At 39.8% G+C, this 17,834-nt stretch overlaps 1 protein-coding gene across 2 annotated transcripts; it reads right to left on the bottom strand.

Moving 5' to 3' along the window:
• Positions 1-13,044: 13,044 nt before the first annotated feature.
• twist1b (twist family bHLH transcription factor 1b) lies at positions 13,045-14,440 on the bottom strand. 2 transcript variants are annotated; one of them, XM_080896792.1, is made up of 2 exons: positions 13,752-14,440; positions 13,045-13,614 (listed from the first exon to the last, which is right to left on the bottom strand). In XM_080896792.1, exon 1 carries the CDS (start codon positions 14,282-14,284, stop codon positions 13,778-13,780), a length of 507 nt encoding a protein of 168 aa, XP_080752918.1. In that variant the 5' UTR covers positions 14,285-14,440; the 3' UTR covers positions 13,045-13,614; positions 13,752-13,777. The 2 variants fall into 2 exon arrangements, with proteins under 2 accessions (XP_080752918.1, XP_080752917.1); XM_080896791.1 differs by having other exon boundaries at positions 13,045-13,576; positions 13,752-14,437.
• Positions 14,441-17,834: the final 3,394 nt, after the last annotated feature.

Genomic DNA, 17,834 nt, shown 5'->3' with positions numbered 1-17,834 from the left:
ACTCTGCCAGCCCTCCCTTAACTATTGGTTCCTGGTGTCCTTACTAGGCCCCCTCCCCTGCCCTCTGTATGTTTTCTCAGGTGGACGGTGACACAGTTCTGAATGAGCCCCAGTCGTACCCCCGTCTGCATGCACGGCTGAAGACTGTGTCATCAGCTCAGAGTCCGGAGGGGCCTGCAGAGAAGCTGGAAGTTAAAGCTCCATGCAAAGTTCACTTTGGATGGGGGAAGCAGGAAGTTGAGGGGTAAACACTGAGAAAAAAACGAAATAGCAAAAAACTCAGGGAAAATGCAAAGGAAAGAGGAGAACAAGCTGCATTAAAATAAGGATAAGAGAAGATGACAGTCAGATGGTTAAAAAAAAAAAAAGATCAGACCACCCATTTTGCAAATTAGAGAGTGGTGGTTGTAGGCCAGCCTGTAAAGACTGTCTTGGTTTATGGTCCACGGAGGATGTCTTGAAACAGCACTGTTTAGAGTTTATTTTATCATGCCACGCCGTCTCAGGCCCTCTGTCAGGAATCTCATCCTGCAAAGACTAATTACAGTGTAAACACTGCATTAAAGTCTGTAGGCCACTCCACTTCACTATTTACCTTTTCTTCCAAACAATCCTGACATCCCCCCACAGATTGATTTTGTCCATAGAAACCTCCTCTGCTGGTGTTTATTTGTTTTGAAACTGGCATGCAATTCATGCTGAAATGGATGGATACAGATTTCAGTGAGAACATGAATAACACGGCTCCGTTTGAAAGACAGCACGTTTGGTCCCACCTGCAAAATGCAACCTCAGTTCACCGAGCGTCTGAGGATAAGCAGGTTTTCTATGAAAAAGGAGGAGGACGTAATGATTTTCAAACTGCTTAAGGCTGAGTGAAGAGTGAAGCAACAAAGTGCAAGTTGAACAGCTTACACCTTACAAAAAAAAAAAAAAAATGGACAACCAGGAAGCTGTGTTTCATTAGCACATGCATGGGTGCTGAGGAGTGGTCACTCAGTGTCAGTCACCTGCATGGCCAAGCCAGAGAACATAATTATTACCACATGGGCCCAAAAGGGCCGGAAGAGAATGCTTTTAAGGCAGACTGAGAATTATGACCTCCCAGATCTTTTAGCATATAAAATAAACAAGGGAACTGCTACTGCAGGCAAGTTTGTGTGTGTGTATGTGTGCGTGTGTGTTGCTGTTTGTATCCTTTGTATTTTCACTTTGCAATAATTGCCAGCATACCTAATCATACTGCTGTCTGAATAGCGCTTTACACATGTTTGGTAAGATGCATGCTCACATCTTCAGTATGTCTGTTGATGCAGAATTTATTTAGAACAGTGGTGGCGATCTGTTCCTTGAGAAAAATGGGTAAACACTGTAACATGTAAAAGTCCCGCATTCATACTTTTACACAAGAAAGAGAGCAGAAGTGTCATCATTACACAACAGCATGGCTCACAGTGTGATGGTGTAAATCTGCCAACAGCAGTTTAGATCGTGGAACTAGTTTTAGCTGCTATATTCACTCCTGTTTTTTTTTTTAAATCTGCATCAATCCAGCATCAGCTCTTTATGCTTTTTTGCATTGTGCTGTATTGTGTAACTGTAAATGTATCTAATGAGAAGTAACATTAAATGGAACTACCCAAGTAAATTTAAGTACATGTATTTATTCCACCTCTGCCTGACCGTATGACAGAGTTAGAGAATAAGGTCTAAATGGAGGAGACTAGCATTCTTGCGTGTTGTGTGATTCTTACACTGACACCTGAGGAGTGTTGACATTCAGGCTGGGCCAGCGTAGCCAGCAGCTGCCTGGGAGGTGTAATAGGTTGTCTTACAAAGCACAGACAGGAAATGAACCCTGGTATCTCGCTTGAATCAGCTACATCTGGACTCAATTATTCATCCTCGTTGTTTTTGGCTGGTGATAAATGATTTAGTCACACCGCTGACACCATTTCTCGAGTACAAATATAACTGTTATATAGCGCACTGTACAAAAAGAAGAACAAAAAAGTGAAAAAGAAAAGCAATCTCGGCTCGTAAATTAGGAGAATACTGGAGTACTTCACCTGCAGCTGCACGATTAATGAAATTCTAAAAATCCAATTAGTATCTTGTTATTTATCAAAGATGATTCAGCCCAGGAAATACTTGTGTTGTTTCCAATGGTTTTGTGCCTTGATTTGTCTCCATATTGTGTTTTGACTGTTGTGATAAACTGTGCTCATGGACACTAAATCCACACGATGCCTTCTGTACTTTCAAAACTAAGCAAACACATTATTATCTTTATCTTGACACAGTGATCTGATGTTGAAGCTGATTTGAGTATTTTGCTGCACTTGCACGCAGGGTGGAGAAGAGCACAAACATTCAAATTTCTTTCCAGTCCAAATCAAACACTGGCATTTCTGCTGTGACCACAGGAGAAAGTTTAATAGCTCCTTGGGGGTTATGAACTGTTGACAGTTAATAACTCATAAAATTTCCCCTTGAAGAGGATGCTAGATTCCATCTGCAGGGCACCCAGTACAAAGAACAGGAAAGTAAATATCTCGCAATTGAAGTGGACTGGAATTGCTCAGTGGCTGCTCACGGAGAGTCTCTAGAGCACGTCCCTCGAGGCTTCCTGATTTCTAGATGCAAGGAGGGAAAATGACCACATTACAGAGCAATTAAGTACCCAGCTTTTCTTTCACTTTTGGAGAACGTGGGGGCTTTGAGAAGCATTGGAGGCAACTGACCTTCGTGATTGCACCTTATTTTATTGTACTTGTCATCTATTTTCTTTGGCCCTTGGGATGTTTGCCATGGTAACAGCACACAGCGGGTTGGTTGAGCTGACCCATGCTGTCCTCTGCATTTCCCGGCTTGGCTGTGATGAAGGAAAGTCTCTGCCCATGATCCCTAACCCCTGATGAGGAAGGTTCTCAATTACAGCTCCGGGTTCTACGAGGGCCTCACATCCCTCTCTGCTCCTTTGCCACCCCCATCCCGCCCCCACCAAGGGCATCCTGTCCAAAAATAAGCTGCTATTTTCTAAGCCAAACTGTACAAGATTACCTAAATTTGTCAAAAAAAAGTGCAGGTCCCCAGAATCTGAGCCATGCCGGACATTTTCTGACTGAGGTCATAAGTTGTTTTATTTATTTATTTTTTAGAAACTTTGTAGTTTGGACTCAGAAAGTCAGCATGACTTGTGTTAAATTTAACCAAGTTTGCTTAGCTGATCGAGGATGAAAGAGCAAGCTTTAGTCTTTCCAAAGGTAAGCAAATGAAACCATCATGGTGTCTTTGTAAAATTCAATAATCAACCTGCGATAGTTTGCTTGTTTAGTCTTTATAAAACTGTAAGCATGACATAATGTTTTTCAACTGTCAAACTTTCACAAAAAATGATGAACTCTATGAACAGTTGATCCAGGATATTCAAAAACCACAGTGTGTCATTTTACAGAGATTGACGTCTCATTTGGAGTAGTTTTAAGAACAAATATAGTCTATATAGATATAATATAACATAATAGAATAGAATAGAATAGAATAGAATAGAATAGAATAGAATAGAATAGCCTTTTTATTGTACATGTACAACGAAATTGTGGGTGCTTCACACCAGCTGTGCATTGAATAAAAAATCTAAATAGTAGGACAGCAAGAATAAATAACAGACAAGAGGAACACATACAAATCAGGAGGAAGGCACACAACGGAAAGGCACACACTAGAGGACAGGGCTGCAAAGTAATTAAAAGTAGTCCAATGGACTTGGTCTGAGTACAGAGTCCACGTGTGAGTGGTGTGATGTTGTGCCCCATGCCATAAGTCATCTTAAGTATTCCATAAAAGGCACAATCTTTCCTAAACTTATGCAACGAGTTAAAAAAAGCAGTACAGATTTAAAAAACTGTAGCTGCTATAAACTGATTGTCACTTAATGATACAAACAATCATGCTGCATACATTGCTTTAAAACAGTGTAAAGTGTGTATTCATCCCCAACCATGTGTCCTAGAAATTTCATTTCATCGGTCTGTTTTATATTTTCAGGCAAATTGTTGTGGAGGGACCAGAATTATCAGTGCAGAGAGTGAAGCTGTAAGTTGATAGCTGGTGTGGATGGTGGGTGCTAGACACCTGAGCTTGACATTCAGTTCATAATCTAAAGTCACTGGATTTTTCTGTATCATAAAAATGACATATCTAGTCTACATTTTTTTTTTGTTTAGGATAGAAAAGTCGTTTGGTGTACATATGGTTGTATTACATTTTGACAGAGCCAATGCACCTTTCTATATTTATATTGACTTTTTATGCTAAGCTAATTGTGTCCTGGCTTTAGATTTATATTAAACAGAGAGACGTGGAGGTGTAATCTAACTAATTGTGAGCTGACCATCAATTTTAACTGATTAAATTTGACTAACAGGATTTTATTTCTAGAGCAAACCATCAGTGACGAATACCACCATCACCATTGTATTTTACATGCTGCGTTGACAGGTGTGTGACACAGGCTTTAACAGGTTGACTGGATACTAGAGGAGCCAGGCTCCATGGTGATGATGAATAGCAGCTTTGCTGGAAAGTGAAGTGCAGGCAAACTAGTTCAGCTTCACCTGAGAGCAAAACTAACATTTTGGCTGACTCCTCTTAAAACTGAGGACACTTTTATCCCGAGCTAGAAACTTTGTGTATCTTGTGTCCTGTGGGGTTAAAAGAAGAAAATCTATTTACAAAAGCATGAAAATATTTTATCACTAGCAGCAGGGGCAGGAGTGTTTTAATGACCTGATCCACAGGCCTCTGGCTGGCTGCAGGCTTTCTCAAACTGCAAAGAGCCCACTGGTCTGCCTGCCAACCCTTGGGGCAGCATTGAGATGAAACAGATAAGATAATTGTCTCTAATGAAATCCAGATCTGTTGGTCTGTCTGGACCAGGACTAGCTGGGCCCTTTTTCTCCCATTTCTCCCTGTTCCATATAGATTTTGAATTTGAAGAGAGAATGTGGAAGTCAGGCCCTAATTCAAACCAGAGCTCATGTACCAGCCCGCGGAGCTTTGATACCGTTTGAAGTTCTGCAAGCGAACCCTGCTCCATCAGCCCGCTGGACTCTGTTGTCATGACAACCCTAATTATCTTTCTTTACGGGCTAGTTTTTACACAGGAAGGGAGCCATTATGTTCTTTGGGCATTTGCATCTCTCTGGGGCAAGTGTTAAAGGTCAGGGAAATGAACCAAAATAAGAATACAACTGAGAAAACTTGTGCGTGCGTGAGAAAAGGTGACTCACTGCAACACATCAGATACTTTGGCAGGCATTTCTTTTTGTTAAACATCTCTTGAATTACTCACTGAAACACATGGTTGCAAGGACAGTTGAAACTCCAGCTTTCTGCATTACATTTTCAAGGTTCAAGTGAATCAAGGCTTCATACTATGAGAAGTTGCATTTTCTGAACGGCACACTAAAGCTGCATTTGTGCTTCTTCTCTTTTGTGCACCAAACATCAAAACTCGCTTCCTTTTAAACGCTACATTTCCTTTAGTTAATAAAACATAAGAGCACAGAACACACACACACACACACACAAAAAACAGCCATTCTCCTGCTTCAAAATCTCATTTTATTAATACTCTGATTTTTCTCCTAAAATAACAGGCGCCCGATCATGATACGTTATTCATTCTTATAATGTGATAATACACTTGTAATGCAAAAAAAACACAGCGCTGTTTTTCCTGATGGGTTTCCAGTTGTGTTCAGACGTTGTCCGTGGAAAAATAGTGTTCCACATATATTTCTTTGCTCTTGGATAACGTTCACTTGTACCAGACTCTTTGGAACCAAGACAGCAGAAAGTAACCCAGACCGAACTACCGCTTTGACATGACAGATGTAGTTATGACATCTTGTTCATTTTAAAAGTGTAAAATCTTTCCGTTGGTAAACGTATGATTCATTGTATGAGTTTTGAAGCAGTACTTTTCCATCTTAACATGGATCTGAAGCCAACCAATGTTATTAGATCATTTTATATTAATTACACCCCAAGTTTTGGGGCTTTTATTCATTAAAAATGTTTACATTACACTTTCACACAACCTTTTATCTAATGAAAATTAGTTTTGCAATAGACTGGACTGGTTTTTCCTATAATGAAATCATATATCTATCTATATATATATCTATATATATATCTATATATATATCTATATCTATATATATATATATATATATATATATATATATATATATATATATATATATATATATATATATATATAATTCAGAAAAATTATTTCCTTAAGTTGAATAGAAAGTAAAGTCAGTCATTTCACATGTTTCATCAGACCGGCCACTGTGACCAAATGAAGAGCCTTAAGTGGTGTCACTGTGGCAGGGGTCAAAGATAGCTGCGAATCAAAGGGGGAGCCAGAGGTTGACCAAACAAATGGTCCTCCCTCTGCCCTCATGTAAAGCTATCTGCCAAACACCAGTGGTCCTCTTTGAACTTGATTTAGCACTAAGGTCAAAAACAGCCGGTCATCTCTTGCGGAGGACGTGCCCAGCCCCCTCCCCCTGATGACATGGAGATAGAGGAGATAAGATAATGTTTATGTTGTCTTACACTCGTAGCATCAGTGACTTTGTGACGGGGTTTCCACTCCATTCGTATAATATTCTGTTATACAATCTATAGTTCAGACTTTTTAAAGAGTTGAAAATTATGTCAGCGAGCACAACCGCATGACAGCAGCTTCAAAACACCTAAATTAACATTTTGTTAATGAGTAGTTGCTCAGCATGGTAATACATCATAATTACAGTGCAGAGAGTCAGGGACATCCCACACTTCTAGTAACACATACAGTACAACTGTTCTTTGTTGTTATCTGTACTTGATGTCATTTTGTTGATCCTCTGGCCAGTTGCTGTCGACAAGCTGAAGGATCCCGGCGGTGGGACTGAAGGGGCAGCCTTTTGCACCAATACCCCTGCTGGGATGGCAGGAAATATATTATGAGTCATAGCTTAAACAGAACATGAAAGCTGAGAAACCTTAAAAAAAACTATTGCTTAATACGCTGTATAACCAAAGACCCTTTAGACATTCAAATATTTGAGAATTAGAACAAAAGATAGATTTCTTTCAAGTATTGCTTCATTTTTTGTAGATTTAATTTGTTATATCTGTCTCTTCTATAAATTAAAAAAAAGATGAGAGATTTGGTTATAGAAAAGGTGCTCTGGACATGGCTGTCTTCACTTCCACTTTTACAGATGATACAAATACGTCTTTTTTCCACCTTCAGTTTATAAACACATAATAAATTGTGAAGAGTTGCTTTGTCCCGCATGCTCAACAAAGTTTTGTGGTGATGGTCAATTAGATTTTCCCTGCTTTGACATAATGCTGCTTCCTGCTGAGAGCACAGATAAGAATAAAGTATTGAAGATGGTTGGGGAGGAATAAGGAGATCATTGTAAACAGGTAACAACAGATCAATTATCAACATGACAGCGTGGTGCTGGGATTCAGCATTTGAGGGGAGGGGGACACTGGTGGGCCAGCAGGTTAATGAAGGCAATGGGATTAATACCCAGGGAGTGGAGCGCCCTAGGGACGAGAGCAGGGATGCTGAATCATTAGAGGCCTATCGACCTCTGGGCAATACACAAGGACTCCATGTTTTACTCTGAGTGTGAATAAGTTGTGCTCTCCTCTAATTAACATCCAGAAAGAGGTTACTTTAACTAGATAAAGGATGTTAATAGCTTTTGTATCATTTTATTCATATATGTTTGTAGTGATCATTTAGAATGACACAGGATTTTATGTAAAATAATGTAAAGACATTTCAGTGTTTATTTAATTAGGGAGCTAACTCAAGGCTTTATGACTTTTACTAGATGTGGCACCTTAATTGAGTGAAGCACTCTTCAAAAACTTTACCTTCTGCATGGAGTTTTTTTCCCCCCAAACAGAATAATTCTTGGTATTTCATGCACAAACTCGGGCTACAGTTACGCTCCATCCTGATTGAACATAAACAGCGATGTTTGAAATCACTGCACTGGACTATGACTGCCCTCCACTCCATCGGTATGTTTATACTTCCTGTGAGGGGCCCTCTATTTATGGACAACTGAAGAGCACAAATAATCATCCCCCTCAAGTGAAAAATCTGCTTTTATTATCTGCAAAGTTTCGCAATGCCTTTGTGTACGCTCACGCTGCCTTCTGATTGCCTGTTTATTATTACAGTGATTCTGCTGAGCCAATGGGGATTTGGCCAGTTCCTGAAGGTGCCAAGCCTCTTCCAGCCTTTTCCTGTCATCATTGTGTATACCCTTAAAACACAGTGATCCGTGTCTTGTCTGCAGCCTGGGTGGCACACATTACACGCAATGAAGGTTAAACACAAGGTGCACACGTTTTCATTGTGCCCTCTGGATAGTTTTGATCCTGGAAACAATCAAATGGCAAATGCCAAAATCGTGATGTCATTCCTCAGGATCAGTGTGTCTTTTGCTGTTATAAAGTGGTGACCTGTTGTGGTTCAGATTTGAAGCTGACATCCCTAATTGGCTTAGACAGTGTGTGTGTGTGTGTGTGTGTGTGTGTGTGTGTGTGTGTGTGTGTGTGTGTGTGTGTGTGTGTGTGTGTGCCCACAAGAGTCCAAGCAAATGCAAAAGTATCCGTTTAACTTTTTCCTGAGGCAGTCACATACAGTTTCTTCTAATATGCACAAAAATGTCAAGAAATTTTGATCAAACTACGACATAAATCATTCACCATAAGTTCTGTCATGGTTTTAGACAAAATATTTGAACTTTTAAACTGTGTGTGACTTCAAAGTAAGAAAAATAAATCTTAAAAAATTCCAAACTAACTTTTATTTTGAAGAAAAGAAACAAATAACCCACGAAAAAGTTTTAACCTTCCTTTTTCCACTTTTTCACAAATTCATTTTTTAAAATTGCATACAAAAAATTCTATCTGTCATATCACAAGACTGTGTATTCTTTAAAGGCATTAATCAGCAAAATTAAAAAAAAAAGAATTTTGTCAACATTTTTCCCTTCACAATCTTTCCTTTCACTTTTTTCATCTCATGTCTTTAAATCAAGTCAGTGCACCACAGGTGCCTGTCTGCATTATTTAAACTTCAAATGCTGCCGTACCTGGAGAGCAATGTGTTATGGTCTGAACACATGTTTCTTTGGCAGGTTGGAGACACAGCATTAGTGGCTGTCTTCGATCAAAGTGATTTATTTTAAATCCAGGGGGAAAATATATATGTTGAAAGCCTCTTCTCGATGTAGTTCTACAGCAGTTCTCAGCACTTGTTACTGTAACTGAGGCTCTCTGAAGAACTAAAATGAGATTTTTAAAGTGCAGTCTGAGATATTTTCAGGAGATTATTACAAAAGTGGGAAAAGGTGACTTTCTTTCAGACACAACAGTCAGAAAGGGAGATTTTTGGCACATATAGTTCTGTTTGGGTTCACATGCACTGACATAAATTGTAAATATATTTTCAAACGTTGGGTGTGCCTCCACTTGTGCCAGTGTGCATTTTCTAAAACATGCCTGACTGTACGTAAAGACAAATCAAACTTTTTGAAGATTCATTCGTTTTACATGAGGGAAGATTCTTGTGAGCTGAGGGTACGTTCACATTGTAAACTGACTAAAAAACTAAAAAAATCTCCACAGAAAAATTCATCTTCTTTTAGCACGTGACGCATTTTCAGTACCAGCACCAAAAATCAAAGGAATTCAGACTCTCCCAGAACGAACCATGATTTTATTTAATTGTGTTCTTGTATATCTACTTTAGCTGTGAATATATTTTAATGTAGAATGAAATCAAAAAAGTTTATTTTGTTTGACATCTCACACAAAAAAAATATTAATGCTCTTTTTCCACAATAGCAAAAGTCAAAGAATCCAGCAGGTAATGCAAGGTGCCATCTGCTGAGAGCTCATCGTTGAATACAGATTCTCCCTGTCACTTTTTTCTTTCTTTCTTGGACTAAACGATGTTTTTCCATCTTTAAAACGTATCTTGTTGTAGTCACATGTTAAGAGCTTACTCACATGTATCCTTGAAGATACAATATGGCTACTTTATTTATTTATTTAGTGGTGAACAACTTAACCTTACATAAAATCTCTTCTCAATTATTATAGACGTTAATGCATTCAGTAATCATCAGACTCCAAACGCAGGATTATGCGCTGTAGCTGTCTCTCTGTGTTTAGTCTCTCCTCTGTTTCCCTTCCTCAAGTGCAACCCTGAGATCTGATCCCGACTCCAGTTCACCCACTCCTGGCTTTAATATGTTCGCGTTCTGGGGCATTGTTGAGGGTGTCTGTGTGGGTCTGAAAGGAGCTTGTGCTTTTCGAGCTTCAGGAAACAGGATTTGGTCTTAATAACCGAGGAAGCAGTCAACTCCACCTGCTTCTTCTTTTTAGGGGTAGAATTAAAAATATTTATAGTATGGCACGAAATAAAGAAAAACTATTGTTGTTATTATTATTATTATTATTATTATTATTATTATTATTATTATTATTATTATTATTATTATCATTATTAAGTGGACAAATTGTTGAGCTTCTTATTTAATAAATTATCAGTCTTTGCTAAAATGGGCTTGCTAAAACGAATGAATGAATGAATAAATAAATAAATAAATAAATAAATAAATAAATACTATATTAATTGTAGTCTGATTTAAGAACAGTAACCTGAGTAACATGAGTAACAAACTGCCATCAATTAAACTAAACAACAACGATAAAACAATCAAAGCCCAACATAAAAGTTAAAGTTTGAAAGATTTTTGGCTATAATCTAGCATTTCAATAATAATAATAATAATGATAATAATAATAATAATAATAATAATAATAATAATAATAATAATAATAATAATAATAATAATTATTATTATTATTATTATTAGTAGTAGTAGTAGTAGTATTATAACTTCATAAGCTGTAATTAAAAGTTTTCATAGTTTCACGTTGACACAGCTTATACGAGCTTCACTGGTAACTCGTGAGGTTTCTATATACAAATTATAAGCGAAAGGGGGATCGGAACAAAAATGAATCGCAGCCGATGATCACACGGCAGTAGTGCTACAGCCTCTGTCAGGGATTTATGTGTGCCATGCATTTCTTTTCTTTTTTCTCTCTTCCCCAAAATGGCTGGATGATAAATTCTCTTCCCCCCCTCCCCCCCTCACACACACTCACGCACGCACACACACATCGCTTCAAAGAAGTGTGAAACTTTGACTGCAGTAGGCCTGGTAGCGGTGGCAGCTTTGAAAGAAAAAACATTCTGTATTTTATTTGCCTGCATTTTCTTACAGACAAATAAACAGCAAGTGTAGCGTTAGGCAACAACATCACGAGCAATGCAGAGCGACCTTTCTGACAGCCTACCTTTGTCTTTCCACGGTCAGTCACATCCATATTATTCCCTTTAATCGATCCACGTTAATCAAACCTGTACTAGATGATCTGAATGTAGTGCCACAGGCTGCTAAGAGGAGCTGCTCCGAGCTCTCTGTGCACAGCACTGCACTGCGCTGCACGGCGAGTCTCTGCACAGTCTGAACATCTGCTCATTTCACGTGACTTTTTTTTAAAAAAAAATACTAACATCTGTTCTAAATAGGTTTCATTCTGTGCCTCTGCACCGTGTCAATTGCCAACTCCTCTCCTCCGAGAAAGGGAGAGGAAACTTATTTAAGGTAGCTTCTAAGGCCTGAATTGGAAATTATTGTTATTATTTAAAAAAAAAGGAAATTATGGGCTTTTTGAAATATGGGGATTGGTCACAGCTTCTATTTGCTGTGGGCCCTGATTATTTATCTGATGCTATAGTGGAAATGGTTCACAGTAAACATTTCGGGGGGGTGGAAATGCTGTTGATACATAGTTGGGAGGCATTTCCCCTGAACGTCCAGTGCTTCCACGCGGGGACCCACAGCCTACCTTCACGGCCTCCTTAAGTTTCATAGACATCTGGGAATTCCATACATGCCTCCCAAGCCAATTACACACCTTCAAACGGGCACGCACTTTGATTTGGACAGCGAGAAGGACTTTCCCAGATCACCGAGATCAATCACAGCACGATAGCACTGTGAAAGATTTATTTAGTGACAATGCGCAGGAATACATTTCAAGGCTATACAACGTGGGGAAGTCGCTAAATTACCGCTGATGTAATATGTGCAATTACACCAGACGTGAATCGATTTTTCCCCTCAGTTATGATCTCATAAGGCACGTCCTTTGTAACTGATGACAATTTCTAAAGAATTTCTGAAATCCTATAACCCCTGAAGTGAACTTCTGCTGAAGTTCAGCTGCTGGCAGAAAGGAGACTGTAGCAGGAGTCCAGCAGCGGGCTCATCTGACCTCAGTGTAACTCATTTACTTATAATGGCGAGTTTCAAGCACAGGCCTTAATCCAACTGTAAACAAAGCCAGAGAAAGAGAGAGTGAGAGAGAAACTGGAGACTGCACGGGGCTTTCAAAAAATGTTTTAATTAAAACGCAATTTTAGATTGACTGGCGCTTTTTTAACAGCACACACTGTGCTGCAATAAAAACGTTTCTGTCTTTTAAATCACGAGTTGACCTCAATCTTTCCTTAAATAGTTTAGTTATATGTGAGAAGCGTACCAAACTATGATTTAAAAAAATTTATTTTCTTTTTGGATGTGCAACAAATAATAATAATTTAAAAAAAAAACATATATCCAACACTTCTATCCATGCCAGTAATAACGCCATCTGTTTTTCTTAGCTGGCAACAGTGGGAGGTTTTACCATTAAATTGATGGATATGCAAATACAATCACCCTCCACGCGATGTATGAAAGCTAATTTATTTCAGATGTAATTTATGTTGACTATCAAATGTAAGCGTGCTTTACTTGGCAGTAGTTTCGCCCTCCTCACTGGCAAGCACGCTGGGTAAAAAGAAGGGGGGAAGTCAAATGCAAGCAGCTTTCATCGTCTTTCTTTAATGCAAAAAAAAGGTATATACAAACATTTACAAAACTGAAAAAACGATAATAAAAAATAGGAACGTATTTATTTCAGACACAGGATCTATTCTCCAACACGTTTCATCAATAAATAAATAAATGCATTCTGAAAAATATTTTTTTTGCACAGGTTAGATCCACAAAGTCAGCCTGTAATGTGAGCCACACATTACAGGCTCCCTCTCTCTCGCAAACACACAAAAACGAGAAAAACAAAAAACAAAAAAACTGAGACTTCAATAATGCACTTTGACCTCCACAGAAATAAAGCCCAAAGGCATGCATTTAAAAAAGGCGAAATTTTAAACATTCGTCGTCAACAGCACGAAAACACACCAGAATTGGGGTGTATGGAGCTAACACACACGGCTGTGAGTCCCTTTCGGGCCTCTGCACAAAATTCTGATGTCGTTAGGCGATCCCATGTATCCAGCATTGGACTCCAGATTGTCCCTTTTCAGAATGTGAGTAGTAGATTCAGCAGTCACCTGTAGGTAAAATAAGGCATTCGCTAAGTCACGAAACTCTGCAGAAAGACACAAGGAAAAGTGTACAAAGTAAAGCTGCTTAGGTTGAATTACACCACTGTACTGTGCAGCCATAAAACAGTCTATTTATTTATTTTCCAGTCATGCAGTTTTAGTTGAAAAAAGCCAAGCGTACCATTTTGGGCATGATTTCTCCAGGTGCTAGTGAGATGTTGACATGGACCAAGCGCCCTCCATCCTCCACACAGAGAAGGCGTAGCTCAGCCTCTCGTGAGCCACATAACTGCAGCTTGACATTTTGGAGTCCAGCTCGTCGCTCTGCAGCACCTGGCAGAGGAAGTCGATGTATCTGGCTGCAAGTTTTAGGGTCTGTATTTTGCTGAGTTTGTCCGAAGGTAAAGTGGGGATAATTTTCCGCAGAGCCGCGAAAGCCTCGTTCAGAGACTGGGTCCTCTGTCGCTCCCGGACGTTGGCCATGACCCGCTGCGATTGGAGCTCCTCGAAAGACTGGGGGCTGCTGCTGCTGGACTTCTTCCCTCTTTTCCCAGGGGTCGGGCTATCTGAGTCCTCCCCATTTTTCCTGCTCGGTCTCCTCTTCCTCCCACATCTCTTCGGCTGTCTGTCCAGCTCCCCCTCGCTGTTGCTCAGGCTGTCCACAGGAGAGACTGGGGAGCTGCCCGATTCTTCCCCCAGATTTTCCTCAGACATCTCCACCTGGGTCGATGGCGGCCAGAAAGTGTCCCCCCAAAATTATTTCCCTCTCATGAAGTCAAAGAGTTAGTCCACCTGTGGCTCTACCAGGCTTTGAAGGCACCAACGAATCCATAAATGGGTTACGGGAAAGACAAGTCTTTTCTGTTACTTGAGATACTTAAGCAGTTCTTATAGGCTGCATGGCGTAAACTTTTTTGGGGGAACGACGGGATTGGTCAACAAGATGAATTACGTGAGTCGAGGGGCGGGAGTATCTCGGCAACTATCAGCACAGCCCTCATTGCAAAGCCAGAGCTGGGAAAGGCAGCTTAAGGTGCTATTTCTCATGATTGCCTGATTATTATGATTGCAAAATAGACATCAAAATATAAAATGAAGTGAAAAGCAGAACACGAAAGAAGAGCTTAATTTAATTAGGCTCCTAGCAGTGAGGGAGGAATCGAAAAGTCAAAGGCTGATCAAGGCATTTCCCCCGTTTTCCTTTCCAAGCAAAACGGGGAAAAAAGACACATGAAGAAGTTCACATAGCAAAATGACACACAAGACATGAGAATTAAAAACATAAGTTTGTAGTTGAACAGGAGAGAAAATCAAACTGAGACTGGAATAAAAAACCAGACTAAATAAATTAGTAGAAACGGGCGCACACAACAGATATAACGCTGGCACGTGTGCAGGTGTCATGTCTTGTTTATTCCTAAGAATCGGTGTGTATCACGCAAAAGTTCCTTAACGAAAGAGATTTAATTCACCCGCTTAAGCATAACATGCCTCTACACGGCTGGGGAGTGCAAAAGGAAGACTTTGCTAGGATCCTGGTGTTGATGCTGTTTGTGCTAGAAAGGTCTTCAAAATGAGAAAACACAGCAATAATGATCCAGGATGAGGTCTTTCTTTCCTTTCACCAATCCATCATTTAAACAAGCCAACTGCTCATCCATCATCCAACTTCGGATCACTGTGTGTGCTATAATCTCCACTAACTGTTCTCTTTTTAAGAATCAACTATAGTAAATTGTGGGGGTATCTGTAGATATTGGCCATATAGATTTGCATGGGATAAGTGATCCCATCTCACATTTTACCATATAGTGTAAAAGTTTATTTTTAAGAACAGAGAGGGCTATTTTAGTTGTAACATTGGGGGGAAAATTCATGTAAAACAGTGTTAGATTCAAATTGTTATGTGCTTGCTCACTCTGGACAAAACTAAAGGAAATGATTTTTTTGCCTGTTGTTTCCAGTCAGAGAGATGAAAAGAGGGCAGCTTTGTGTGTTTGGCTCTCTGGTATTTACTAGGTTGGTGATACAATATCCATCTTGTTTAGTGGAGGATTACTTTGTTTAGGTTGGGAAGAGTGTAGTCCACAGGAGCAGCATCTGATTCAGGAAACAGGGGGGGTCAGCCAGGGTCGAAGGTCACAACACTACCAAACATCCATTTACATCTTCGTGGAGGCCTGAGACTTAGTAGACGTATTGTTCCGAGGGAAACAGGCTTGTTTAAGTGAGCGGTTTCCTCCTTGTATCAAAACTTTTACATTTTAACTAAAGAGACAATAAACTGTGTTTGAAATTTGTTATTGCAAAACATGCATGCTCATTCATTCACTCATTTTCCTTTGTTAAAAAGTACATGTGAAATGTTTAATTAAAGATTGTGACTTTCAGAGATTTGTACAACTTAAAAAAAAAAAATCAGAATAGCTAAGGCCTCATCAAGGTGAGCGTATCTGTCTAGTATAATAAATCTCTGGTGTAAAACTTTGCACAATCATCTCTGCTGTACAAAAGAGATAATCCAGTTTTATATTTACTGTTTTTTGAGCTGTTTCCTTTAAACTGAAATGAAATAAAGTGTTCAAATGAATGAAGCCTTCATCTTTTTAATGTCAATCCATGTGTCATGTACTTAAACTGTCGCAAAGCACATTTATTCAAGTGCTGGAAAAAATTTGCTTGAATAATTAAGTGCTGCAGATCTCTCTCTTAGATAAAAACCATGATAAATATATAAATTATGATACTCAACACTTCCACTATCGTGCCTTTAAAAATAAGTTACAGCTTACAAAGGAAGTGTAGCGCAGTGCTTCGTTGCTATTTGTTATCTTCTTTTACAACTCAGATATTTATGACTACACTGTATTGTATCACTGAGGAGTTTCAGTCGGTTGCCTTCCTGCGTCTGCACACGTGAACTAAGCTTTGTAACTTCTGCAGCCACACTTGTGCCAGAGGAGTTGTGATTTCAAAGTGAGTGCACACTTAGTTCACGAGGAGTCCACATCTTTCCTCATTTTAAAAAGCAGTAATGCAGAAACTGGGATGGACACCCATGCTACATTTACATTTCTTGGCAGATCTTTCTCCAGAGTTCAGCTCTTTGCTGCTGAAGTAACTCTGAGAAAACACAGCTGCTTCTCGAGAATATGATGTCATCACAGGACAACTCCTCCAGTGTTGATCTTCAATAAGGACAAAACCTTCATCGGTCAGTTACAGACTCTCAGGGCTTGAAGTGCACGAAGAGGAGATAAGCAGCACCGACTGCTTTCTTACTGCTCAGCCTAGAGTAGTGGCACGTGACAGATGAAGAAAGCCTTTTCCCTTATCAATGAGCAATGAGTGGCTGTTGTGATAAAGTCAAAGGCATATTACTGATTCATGCAACTTGACACGCCAGTCATGTGTGACCCCAGAGCGTCATTAACCACCCCTCCCTGAGGTCACATCAAGGCAGGCGCAACTCAGGCTCTCACTCTCGAAGCACTGAGTGAGAGCGAGATCCACAGAGACCTGTCTATTTTCTCTGCTCAGGTCTTGGAAGGCCGTGTTTCTCTATCAACCTTCTCATATCTATTGAAATAACAAACCACAGCCCTCCACATGTATGAGTCTCCCGCTATTGACAGTGATATTCATGTTCACTCCATTAAAGTGTAACCGCAATGAGTCCAGTGCCAGCTCGCCAAGATGGATCAACTGCACGGAATGAGAAAAGACAGAGGTGCGCTCTTCAAAGAGCAGCTCCAGATAGCGTCTAATCAGCCCTCGGGACTAACAAGGTCAAGCAGCAGAGTTGGATGACCACATTTTTTCCTCTGAAATACTCTCAAAATGTCCCAGTCTGTGGAGAAACCAGACATCGTAATCAGGGTTCTTTCTGATAGCGGGGGATGGCGAGATTTGGGGTGTTGAATTGGGAAGTGATGATGAAAACAGCCCTTTATAAGCTGTCTGGACACATAGGAGCCAAGACTGCTGAAGTTAGCTGTAAAAGAAAGCCTTTGAAAGCCTCGGCGCTTTGATGTTACAGGTTCTAATCGTGGCTCAAGCCAGATTTCACGGAGCAGAATACAAATTTACTTTGAGAAATGCAGCAAAGCCGAGCCCATCTCTGCCCCTTCCTTATCTAATAAAAATATCATTTTTTGAGAAGCGAAAGGCTCATGTTGTGCACAAAGAAGTGCAGATGTGTAGAGGCATGAGTGTGAGTGTAATGGATGTTCTGTTAAATCTCGTCATGTGATCCTAATGACTC

This window comes from Rhamphochromis sp. 'chilingali' (genome assembly GCF_963969265.1).
Source record: "Rhamphochromis sp. 'chilingali' genome assembly, chromosome: 11".
NCBI lineage: Eukaryota > Metazoa > Chordata > Actinopteri > Cichliformes > Cichlidae > Rhamphochromis > Rhamphochromis sp. 'chilingali'.
This window is presented reverse-complemented; position numbering and strand designations above follow the sequence as displayed.